At 40.5% G+C, this 12,539-nt stretch overlaps 1 protein-coding gene across 3 annotated transcripts in view; it reads right to left on the reverse strand.

Annotated features, from left to right (window-relative positions):
- The window catches only part of MAPKBP1 (mitogen-activated protein kinase binding protein 1), a 96,773-nt gene that overhangs the window by 9,275 nt on the left and 74,959 nt on the right, over positions 1-12,539 (reverse strand). For all 3 annotated transcript variants that reach the window (XM_053980238.1, XM_053980237.1, XM_053980236.1), the window contains exons 20-26: positions 12,173-12,298; positions 5,564-5,712; positions 4,809-4,858; positions 4,028-4,264; positions 2,898-3,067; positions 1,167-1,312; positions 587-757 (exon numbers count right to left, since the gene is read on the reverse strand). In XM_053980238.1, the coding sequence (XP_053836213.1) occupies positions 587-757; positions 1,167-1,312; positions 2,898-3,067; positions 4,028-4,264; positions 4,809-4,858; positions 5,564-5,712; positions 12,173-12,298 (1,049 nt within the window). The remainder of the gene's footprint in view (positions 1-586; positions 758-1,166; positions 1,313-2,897; positions 3,068-4,027; positions 4,265-4,808; positions 4,859-5,563; positions 5,713-12,172; positions 12,299-12,539) is intronic.

A 12,539-nucleotide genomic window follows, 5' to 3' on the forward strand; every position in this document is an offset into this window, starting at 1 on the left:
AAAAAAAAAAAAAAAGGGAAAAAAATAAAAGGGAAAAAAAAGAACCCGAAAAACTCATATAGATATTGCTGCCTGCAACCATTATCAATTCTAAAAAGATATGCTTTGTTCTGGAGTTGGTCGACAAAGACAAACCAGCTCCTTTGCCACTCTGATGTCTCCTCTCATTCTCTCTCTCCACCCAGCATTTCAGCCTTTTCTTTTGTGACACTGGCTATGCCTTGATGCACCACTAGAGGCCACTGCGTGTCACCTACGCGGGGGTGAACGCGCAGTCAATACCTTCCTTTGCAACAGGAAAAACCAGTCCGGGAGCAATGTAACAGCTCTTTAGGATTCCAGGGACAATACTTAACACAAACTGACACAGAGCCCAATCTCATCTACAAAAATTAACACAGAGACCAATGAAGTTAACAGATGTCACTCTTCTTTAAGCTTCTTACACCGTTTTCCATTTTTTCCCCTCTCCCCATATGCACACATCCATGAAAGCCTAGCAGAACTTGTAGCCTGTTATGGTTTATACTGGGGAAAAAATAAGGAGTGACCTTAAAATGTCTCCCCACTGAAAATAAAGATGTACCTTTTCCATCAGTGTTGCTCAGGGTCCCAAAATGCTCCTTGAGGAACTTTTCCTGATCAGGTATCTGAGGAATTTCTCCCTCAGGCACATTAGTACCCACATCCTCCTCTCCTTCTTCTCCCTCCAGGTCTGAAACACCATCTACACTTAGAGGCTCAGTGCCTTCAGAATCTGGGAAAAGGCAAAAAACCCCCAGTGCTGTAAAAACTAAATCAGAGTAACATTAGCCAAATTAAAAAAAAAAAAAAAAAAAAAACAAAGATGCTAAATTGAACCTAGAATGTTAAAGTCAGTCAGCACTACATGCAGTAATTCTCTACTCTCCTGTATCTCAAAAACAGCTTAGCCTATGGCATAATCAGTATTAAACCTGCCTCCTTGGCTAGCAAGGTAAGAGAAAGCCAAAGGTACACAAGGAAAGAAGGAAAGTGCACCAACTCCTGCTTCTACAATGGTGTCTGTTCAAATGGCCCCAAATCTGTACAGCAGTACCAGTGTGACTAATGGGAGTGTGACCTCAGGTCAGCTCACTAAGAGCTCACGTATAAATAAACACATTTATAATGGCTTTGCATCTTACCTTCATTCGGATGGTCTGAGCTGGACAGACGACTGCTGCTGTAATCTACAGAGCAGGCACTGTCTGGACTGTGTTTGTCTGGGCATCCATTACTGTGATAACCTCTACAGGGCTTCCCATGGGGCAATGCTTTTACCTGGAACTCGCTACAAGAGAGACAGGAAGATACAGCACTATTTGTTTACATGTAAAGAAGCGCATTTTAACTTTAATAAGGCCTTACCTGTGTTAGTAACACCTTTTATTACAAATGTAAGGCTTTAAAGAGAAAAAGAAGTTGATTTCTCTCATCATTATACAGTATATTTTTTGCATTTCATTAAGCTTGGACATGGAAGTCCCAAGGGGACTGTCTGATTTTCTGGGCATTGTCAGTTCCCATGATTACCAGGCACCAGAAGCACTCTGCTCTGGCTTGATTTCCAGCACAGGTGAGGAACAAATGTACAAGTTTACAAGATGAAAAAGGGACCAAAACCAGGCCTACAGCTGCAGGAGAGAAACTCTAGTTTGCCATAGATTTAAGCTCTAATACACATTTTTCCCATGTTCATGACCTGCTTCTTTGGGCAAATTCTGTGATGCAAAATAGACAAGATTCTGGCTTTGAGAAAGACTAATTTACTGAAGAACATAATACAAAAATACAATCTTGTATAACAGGGTTACTGATTTCTGTTGTGATTTCATGGATCTTATTTTGTCAAATGTTACCAGCACTGTTCTTTTGCCTGATACCTAAGGACTTCCGTTTTCCACTTTTTAAGATACTTTGGTTTCAAATGTACTCCAAGGCAAGGTAGGATGCAGAAGTCAACCAACAGAACTGAATGGCAACTACCCCTGGCAGCTCCCATACGCTGTAAACATTGCCATGTGTCCAGTCTGTATCCAACATCACCAGAGGGTCTCCCTTTCTTACATGACGGAGCAGCACACAGGTCTACTCTGTCCAAATGTTATCATCACTAAATTAAAAATGAAAAATAAGCTAGACAAAACCTAGCAGCCTCAACTGCAAAATCTTGGCATGCACTCTTGCATGAAAGTCTGTCTAAAGCTATCAGCCCTGCTCTCTGTAACATGACAGAAGACAAAGGAAATTAAACAGCTACTAGCATCAGGTTAAGAGGGGAAGGAAAGAACAAAATTTGGGGAAGAAAAAACAAAAGGGAGCACAGAAAAATTAAATTGTGTAAAATTAAAACAGAAGAAACAGCAGAGGAATAAAAAGGGTCTCCACTGTCTCCAGTGTCCTTTTCAATTCCATCTGTGAAAGTCATTCTATTTCCCATAGAAGAGTAATCACACACTACATTTGCTAAATTCTTGCCCAATTTTCATAAATAAGTGTCCTGTCACTTCTCCTGGGTAGGCATTTCCCTGCCACATACGTGTCACTGTCAGTGAGTTTTCCAGCTTCCAAGTTTTCCCTTGCTATTTTCAACCCAGATAAGGCAGAAAGCAAAAAGGTTACTCTCAAGTTGTTTACTCAACAAAAAAACAAACTTGGAGGAGACTGTTAATGTGCAGTTTCCTCAGAAGAAAATTATTTTAATGGTGCCTTCTTAGTTTCATATTCCTCTAGCATCCATCTGACATAAAACTCTCAACTAAACATGCCTGACATCAATTAGGCAGTAAGTCAAGTCATCAAAATTACCACACAAGCTGCAAGAAAACCAGAACAGAAACATCTGAGCCATGCACAGCAGAGATCTTATTTTTAACCTGCTAGAGTCTGTGGGATGGATTTCATCTTGCTCAGGGTAGATTACACATTCCTCACTCTCAGAAGGTTCCAGTTCCTGAGAGAAAATTCCCTCTTCACAAGACACAAGCCGAATCACTTGGGGACGCACACAAGACCCATTATCTTGGGAAGGTATTGAGCAGCCAACCTGGTTTAATTAAAAAGAGAAAAAACTCGATATTACCAGTGTTTTACCTTACATCAGCAAGTGCTGTGCAGAGCTAGAAAGTATGCAATACAGCACAGATTATACTTAGCAATCTGAGATCAGAAAACACAGCAATCCTATGTCTTTTCTGTTCTTTATTTAATAAACTTGTCAGAATACTGCTGTACTTGCCTGGTTTGTTTCCTGTTTGCCATTCCCTAAAGTTCTTTGGTAAAGTACTCTTTGATCACACATGAGGAGTGTAAGCTATGTGGCAGCAGGTTCTTCCATTACCTTCTATAGACTGATCGGATAATTCACAAAACTGGGCCATTTCAGCTCAAAAACTGAATTACCACACACAACAATCTGAATCCTCTTCTCAGTCACACAGTTACAGGGGAGGGAAAGCTTCTAATGAAGCTAGGCACCAGACAGACTGCTACTGGAAAATGGGCACTAGCTTTCTGAGGATGAGAACACATTACTTGCTGTGACCCATCAATACAAAGATCAATGAGAATTTACTAATCTAGCACAGCCAAGAACTAAGGGCTTCATGTGAGCCACATTCCAGTGGTTACTGGAGTCAAGAAACTGCATCCCAGCAGAGTGAGCTAACAGGTCACCAAGTTTTTACACACCTGTATCTCCAAGCTCAACTTCTCAGCTTGTTTTTGACATAAATATTCAAAGAACTAAAAGAAAACATGAGGTCTTCCTCTCATTGAAGAGAAACCTTGACTCCATACGATCTCTGCGATAAGATAGCAGAATCACACATTGCAGGAGTATTAATTACAATAGAGTTATCTCATAAAGTTCCTCAAAAGTCATTTAGAAGACCTTTAACTATAAAAAGAATGGCATCAGGTAGTAATAAATGTAGGTAATAACAAATAGATGCAGGACAGATGCACTCAGAGTGGGGTCACCTCCTCAGAGTAGTACTGCCCTTACTTTGTTGACGTGCACAGGAAGGTCAGTGTGCTCTTCTCTGTCGTCCCCATTGCTGTTTTGAGACAGCGAGTCTCGACTTGGAGAACGGGAAACGGAGAAGGACTCCAGCTGGCGCAGGTCAAGCATGGATTTCACAGTCATCTCTATGCTGCTGGTTGGCTGGGACCAGCGACCACGCTGCCGGGGCATCTTGCTCATTGGTGCCTCTGAGCGCTGGATTGCTGCTATCTCTTTGGCCTGAAGGAAATTAAAACACAGTCTATCTTAGATACTGAGTTTGGCTGGTGGAAAAACAGGAAAAAAAAACAAAAGACCCACAGAAAAACAAAATTATGTCCATCTTAATAAAAGCCTCAAAACTGTCTAAGAGACAGCTTGAAAGGGCAGCTTTAATCATAAAAGCATCAAGTAAAAATTATACTTTTGTTGCTGTTTCTTGCACAGTTGAACAGTTAAATGTCTTGGTCAGATCCAAGTATATGAACAGCTTCAGCACCACATGAGATTCAGATCAAAAATGAAAAGACAAAAGCGTAACATCTGATGGAAAAAGACTGATGTAAAAATCCCAAGTGCAGCTCTAGACTCCAAACACCCTAGTCTCTTAAACTAGGCTCTATTTTACTGTCTCCAAACCATTCTTCAGAGAAAGGCTTCTCAATGGTTTCCCACCACAGCTGCACCTTTCCCACACATGCAAATAAAGTTTTTAATCTCTCTGGGAATTTCTTCTTCATTTTCCTTGTAACAAGAAATACAATCTGAAGGTTTAGTAACTCACCCTCCTCATTTCCCAGTGGGAAAGGCTTCTTGAGAGGGTAAGGTCTGGATCTGCAAAGGTAAAGAGATATGCACCTAGTTGACATCCTGGCCAGCAGTCCAGCTTAAAAACAACCTCTTCATCTTTCAACAAAAGCAGTATTCCTAGACCTTTTGAACCACTGTCAACACATGCTTTCCCACTGACTACCCAAATCATTGTATCAAAATTTCAATGGAAACATACAGTTTTATGTAAGATTTTCATTGAATCAGCAGACCACTGCAGAACACTTGCCATAGTGCAGTGCCCTCCCAAAGGCTTGGGAAAAAAAAATCTGCTCCAATACACTGTACCATGTGGTAAAAATACATCAAATTAGTAACAGCAATCTCTACTGTAAGTTTTATCAGACGTCTCTAAAATCCTCTCTTTTGAGGAGATCTCTTGATCTCTTTTGGTTTCTGCAGAATTTTAATAGCTCGTAGACCCCAGCCCATGAAACTAATTCAAAATTTCGTTATCCAGTTAGAACTAGCAAGAAACTTGCCAATTTAACAACTGCATTTCTACACAGAGAACTCTGAAAGGCACCCCTCTTCAGATGCAGGAATGGGCAGCTCCATATTCCCCACTGGTATCTATCCATCTGCTTCTGTTTTGGCCTCTCTCTTTCTGCCCATACCTTGTTATCTCTAAGCCAGTGTCTCTCATCTCCTCCCTTCACATCATGCCATTTTCCTCCATCTCTGCTCATGTCCCTCTCCCATTTATACCTGAGTCTCTCTCAGTGTTGCAGTTGGACTGAATATGGAAAGACTGCAGCCCTCGTAACTCATCTTCATCATTGCCTTCATCTTCACCATCCTTATCGCTGTCTGATGAGAGTGCAGGCACAGAGGCCAGGGCAGAGATGGACTCATGCCTGGAAGGGAGGAATTAGGAGGATTATTATGGTTTATGCACGAACTGCCCACCATTTCAATCCTTACACCAGTTCTCCACCTTATCTCCATCCATATTCAGGAGGCTGCCTCAACTCTCTCAAACAGCCCTTGCTCTAGCACAGCCCACCTCTGAGAAACAGGGCAAGCTAAACCCTGCACAAAGATGTGCAGACCCTGCCACAACAATGTTCTCATACACATGGAAGGCTGACAGAAATCAGAAGTAAACAAGTGTGAGGAAGTCAAATGGAATGAAACTGGGCCTTCCATTTCAGGCTCTGTCAATGGATAAGGTCAAGATGGTAGATTATATTTGAAAGGCAAATATTTTTCCCACCCTGAAGCATTTCTTCTCTGGAATTGATTTACACATCAAAAACGTCAGAGATAGTCTCTGTTTGAAAATAATTGGGTTTATGGCAAATTATCCCATAATAGACAGGTTCATTTCAAGGATTGCTCCAGGCAGACCCTGAAGGCACAGCCCACACACCATAAGAGCACCATGCTGATTATTTTAACTTTCAAGCACAAGGATCATGTAAAATATATCTTGCTCAGATCTTCAGTTTAAGGAGATCAAGACAAGTTTTACCACCCACACCTCAGAGGCACTCCAGCATAGAATTGCCCACCACCAATTAAGGACACTCAATAACATCAAATTTTACCCTCCTTCTTTCTTCTCCTCTTCCCTTTCCTCTGCTCACTCCTTCAGTGCACAGAATCAAATGAACAAATACACTTTCAGACAATAACTGAAGAAAGAAGAATCCCCAACAAATACATTTGAGTAGTCCCCACTCCATGGCCTTGAGCTAGATTGCCAAATTCATCGTAAGTAACATTTATAGGATATCACTGGTGGGTGTTGAGTGCCAAGCATTATTCATGAAATAAAAATAGCTCATCCACCAAATACGGAGCATTCTGGCAAGGGATCAACTTCTCCTGCAGCTGACAGATCACAGGCAGTATTGAAACATGGTAAGAAGCAGTTAAGGTATTTTAATCTTTTATCTTCCTGTGTAGTGGCAGAACATCAATTTCCATTTCATTAGGAGTAATAACTACTCAACCATTTCAGATGAGCTTTGAAGTGTTCTGGCAAAAAGAAAAGTGAAACTGACTGTAGCCTGCAGAGTTCTCAAGTGAAAAAGTTTCATTTTGATCATCCACATGTTCTTTTGACATTTGAGCTTGTCAGTCTCTTCATATTTTCTACTGTCTCCTTGTATACTCATCTTGTCACTCTCAGGTTCTTGTGTCTAAGCAGGGGAATCCTAACAAAGCCCAAGCACCACAGTATGCTTGAGGTTATGCCATGTTTCATCCTATGATATATATTAATTACATTTATTCATGGTAGGCAATATTAACTTTGTATCAGTAACTTTGATAGCATCCTTCTGCTTGTGTTCATCATGGTTGTTTGAGGAGTTTGAGACAAAAGGGTTGGATTATTAGACCTTTAAACATTGAGCTGATTGAATGCCTCACAATGATGAGGTGATAAGGGAAGGCAATATTATGTGTTTACCCAGCTCTTATGTGTACTGCCATTGGTGTAAATGGAGAAGGGAGGATTGCCATCCATGTGTTTTATGTTACAAATAGAAAGAAGGCTCCTGTCCATCAGATGGTGATCGAAAAAATTGGTGGGGGGGGAAAAGGTATGTTCCAGTGTCTTTAAAGTAGCAGAGTAAGAGAATGCAAAACATATTTGGAAGTCAGATGGTTTTTTTCATACTTCACAGGAAGTGATAAACAAATTATGAAGTAACCTATTTGATATAAACATAAGGTTATCTTGCATTATCCCAGCAAAAATTCATGGCCCTTTTCCACATCCTTCTTTTTAAAACTCAAGTATGCTTTTCAAACTCAGTTCTGTAACTTGAAGGGACCAGATGAATGAATGATATTTTCAAAATTATCCTAGGCCCACTGTCTTGAAACTGAGATACTCCTGAAATGAAAACTAGGTTCACAAGGTCTTGAGTGTTTTAACTGTTGTTCATGCCCAAGTCAACCCTTCTATTCAGACTTCATTATTTCTCCTCTCTTTCCCTGCCTTCCCCCATATACTGTGGATTTTCCCCTAAGCCCCCTGTTGCACACATCTCCTCAATACTCTTCCTCAGTTCTTTTTCATGCTTAGATGGGAGTAGGTGTAATGTACAGTGAGTTTTCAAGCACAGAAGCTGTTTCTAAATAAGCATAACATGAGAGCATTTTGAAAATTAAGGAGTAAGACTTCTGGGTTTTGCTGAATTCCTCCCGAGAGCCAAACCCCAAAGCATCATTATACCAGAATGAATGTTTCAGAGTAGCTATTCCAGAATAGTGTGTACAGACATGTCCAATTCTCGAGATCCACATGATTCAGAGCAAATGATTTAATTGTAATTGTTCATCTTCTTTGCTGAGGAACTATCCCGTTCTAATATCATAGAATCATAGAATCATTAAGGCTGGAAAAGACCTCCAAGATCATCAAGTCCAACATTTGGCTTAATATCATCATGACCAACTAAACTATAACATGGAGTTTCATGTGTACTCATTTCTTAACACTTCCAGGGGTGGTGACTCAACAATTTTCCCTTGGGACCCTGTTCCAATGCTTAACCACTCTTTCAGTGAAGAAACTTTTCCTAATGTCCAACATGAACTTGCCTTGGCACAACTTGAGGTCATTTTCCCTTGTTCTATTGCTAGCTGCCTGGTTGAAGAGGAAAACTCCCAGCTCACCACAACCTGGATCTTGTTCTATACAGGGCAGCAGTGTCAGTTGCTCTTCAGCTCCCAGTTTTTGAAGGGTCAGACAGTACAGGGTGAATAGAAGGGAAGGACCTTAAATTAGAAAGTTTTCAGGACACGGTATAGACTTAAAAGTTCCACATGTCATTATGGAGTTCTAGTATTCAGACATCTGATAATAGGTACTCTGTAGGCTTTTCTATGACCTGAACCCAACCCTGTTTTGCTTGCTCAAAACAAAACAAAGCAGACAAGAATGGCAACTATCCATTTAAAGAGGTATGTCATCAGTATTCCCACTCTGATCTTGTGCTACTTAAACCCTCAGCTTTAGATAAGTATTTATGAAACTGTAATATCCTTTGTGGTAGGTATCACTGGAAGATTATATCCTCCTGCTTCCCCCTCAAATGCTGAAGTGTTTTAAAAGGAAAGTTATTCTGATTTTCCCCACAGAAGGATCACAGTGCACTGACTTCAGAGTTTCCCATGTGTTATAATTGCAGTAGCTCATCACAGACTGAGGCACCATAAGGCATCAAAAGCCTGCCCCATTCTAAGCCCTGGAAACAGCACAGCTTTCCTGGGCTGGACAAGACCCACTGAGAAATTGATAAGGAGCTCTTCTTTCCAAATATATCTGACAGCACACAGTACTTCTTCAGTGTACATATATAACTTTTTAGACAATTTAATTTGGATAAATTTTTTTCTTCTGCTATTTATACTAAAGAGCCAAGGAAAGCCACAGAAAAAAAGATTTTTAAAACATGACTATAAGCCCTGCAAACATTCCACAGTAAAATCAGTTTAAAACTTGAGACAAGCTTTTCTAAACTATAAACACATACTTGGATCAAAACCAAAACCCTACTAAATGGCCTTCACATGATTCCTTCACTGAAAATATAAAAGCCTTAAAATCAAAATGTACGCAACATCAACTGAGTACAAGTTCTATTATCCTGGACTATCAAAGCTCCTCGTGTTCAGGAAAAAAAAGCATACATCTGCAATTACCACAACCAGAGGTAGAACTCAAAGGTTCTCAGGCACACTATGGAGAACTGTGGGTCATACAGGTCAGAGCAATTCCAAGGTAATACAATGTCCCATAAACGTGAGTCAGAGAAATCATTCAGAGGAGAAACTTTAGTCTCTAAAAATTTTTGGAGGGACTGAAAATGCTGGGACTCATCAGTTCAGAGAACAGGTTGGATAAAAAGAAGTTATGAAGAAGGTTTACAAAACCATGGGCACTACCAATAACTGGCTGCAGAACAAAAGATCACCAGAGCTCACAATACTCAGAAGCAAAGGACTTTCAACAAAACTGGTAGGAAAGTGCTTTAACAGAGACAAAAAAAGTCCTTCTTTCCACAGAGAGCAGTGAACTCCAGGAAGTTGTCACCAAAGCAAGCTGCAGAGGCAGGCAATATTATGAAGTTCAAAAAGAATTTATACAAACTCAGTGGACAATTGGTCCATGTTCAGACAGTAAAGGAAAAAGGCAGAAATGTACCTCCTAACATCCCTGATATAACAATGGAGCATGAGGCAAAGGGACCACAAAGGTTCATACAGCAATACTCACAGAGTGACAGAGTGTCTCACTAAATAGCGTCTTCCATTGCCACACACACAGGCAGAATACTGGGCTTTGTGGAGCACTGATTTGACCCAAAAAGGCATCTTCTGTGCATTTATACTGCTGATGTTACTCACTTGGGTCAATTCCTGCCCTGACAGTTGCAACTGGATAGACTGTCCTAAATTAGAAATCTTCATCTCCCATTGTCTCCTCAGATCAATTTTGTTCCCCCAGCATTATTTTGATTATTCATCCTGTAATACACTCATACCATGGAACTAAGGCAGAAACTGTTACTTCCCTCACCAAATTCTAGCCATACTGTTCTAAAGAAGATCTAGTAGAAGAAATGACTTATCACAAGGCAGAGAGCTTTCTCATACTACTGCCAGTCTTTTGAGATAACAATTTTATACCACAAGTTTCAACTCAACTCTCTACTGCAACCTATACAGACAGGCTTTGGAAACAATCAGAACAGGTACAGGGCACCTGGAAAACAAATCTCACTCAGTTCATTAGTTTTTCTTCTCCCACCTCAATAATGCTGTTCCAATAGGCTCTTCTTCCATTGTCAGTACCAATCCAAAATGCTCTGGGAATTACGTCTTTGCTGATCTCCAGTGTCCACAGCAGACGATCAAAACAGAAAACAAGCTTTCAAAGCTGACAAGTAGATTCCAGGCTTGCAAAGAGGCTACCAAACAAGTTTACTAAAGTTCTGGGCTTGGCGTGGCACTAGCACCGCCCTTCAGCGAGCGTCTGTGATGGAAACAAGTATCACCTCACAGGGAACAGGACTGGGATTATCTGTCACAGGCTGAGCCTTGGTAGGGTAAGGCTGCAGCTGCTGGAATAATAGAGAGACTGCTATAAAAAGCACATTGCTTGACAGATCCAGAACTTTGGCTAGAAAAAAGGCTTCCTGAGTTTTCCCAACATTGTCAGCAAAAGTACTTACTAGACAAGACTCATTTCAGGAATGAGCAGATCAAGCCTTTCCAAAACAAAACTATGTAGACAGACTTGTTACATTGCTTGCTACCAAAGGGAGTGGGCAAATCCTCGTGATACTCAACAACCAGTGTGGTAATTCCTCCAATGCTTTGGTACTTTTATATCCAGAACTCCTTATGTAATCATTCGGGACATAGGAACAAAAAAAATCTGCATTTACCCTTTTTTCCCCCGCTGTGATCTCATAACAGGTTGGTCAGGACTCTCCTCTGCATTACTTACAGTCCAACTAGTCTCAGTTACTTACAAACTACAGAGAAACCAAACACATTAGACTAATAATCAAAAATACCCTGTCACTCTTGTTCTGTTTAAAAACAGAAGCACCACTTTTAAAAGAAAGGTCACTAGATAAATTTAGATCTATTCAGCTTGTAAGCTGCAGTAATTTGTTTTTAGATATGTTGTTTACCTAGCAAAAAATAATATTATTCAGCTAGCAAGAGCTTTTCCCATTTAATTTATTTTTGTATTTATTATTAATATTATAATATTATTTATTATTATCTTATTATTACTATTCATATTATAATTATTTTAGTTGAGTTTTTTCACAGCCTCCAGAAAATAGTTAACAAAGAAACAGCAAAAGCATGTAAGGACTCTTTCAGAATTATGACAAGATAGCCAACTCATTGAGCTCACAGGTATACTTCAGTGCTGACACCACAGAAAACAGCCTTTAAGTTGCATTCAGCTTAGATCTAGAGAACTTTACTCATGAAGGATCACAGCTTCCCTGGTGGAATTCTGTGTACCATCCTCAGTATTCCTAGGTGAACTGCTTATTAAAGTTTCTGACCACATCATTAAACTAAATTAAGACACAAGAGGCATTGCATACATATTGCAATCAGTGAAGCGCACTAAGTCTGGCTGGAAGGTCCCAGTCCGGTTTCTATATCCAAAGAAGGGGGGTACAAAACCAAATTCAACAGAGGAATAAGAGAACTTTTGGAAGAACACTATCAGTGAAGACAGCAAAACCTTACAGTTGAATCCCAGTGCCACCCTTTCACATTCCACCCTACACAGCCAGCCACCTGTTCTCAGTCTGCTCTGCTCACCTCATAAGTCCAGCTGCCTTGTGAGGAGGAGACTTCTCTGCCTGCTTCCCTCTCTGTTTCATGTCCGACAGGCGCTGCCGCATGTTGATGGTCATCTCTGAGCTCAGACGCCAGATGAAGATGCAGCTGAAAGAGAGAAAGGTGAGGCTGGGATCAAGTCTCAGTTCAGTTTATTGATACTAACTCCCACTGCAGAGACAAACAAGAGCCCTTCTGTCTGTGGCAGAGACACACGCAGAAACAACTTCACAGAAACTCAATCCCATCACAAGCCTCATGATGAAAGGGTTAAACCTGCCTGTCAAAGCCTCCCTGTGAGTGAGAGCAACTGCAGAGATATTTACACAGACTCATCTCTGATCCTATA

The sequence above is a fragment of the Vidua macroura genome, chromosome 6 (genome assembly GCF_024509145.1).
Source record: "Vidua macroura isolate BioBank_ID:100142 chromosome 6, ASM2450914v1, whole genome shotgun sequence".
Classification (NCBI taxonomy): domain Eukaryota; kingdom Metazoa; phylum Chordata; class Aves; order Passeriformes; family Viduidae; genus Vidua; species Vidua macroura.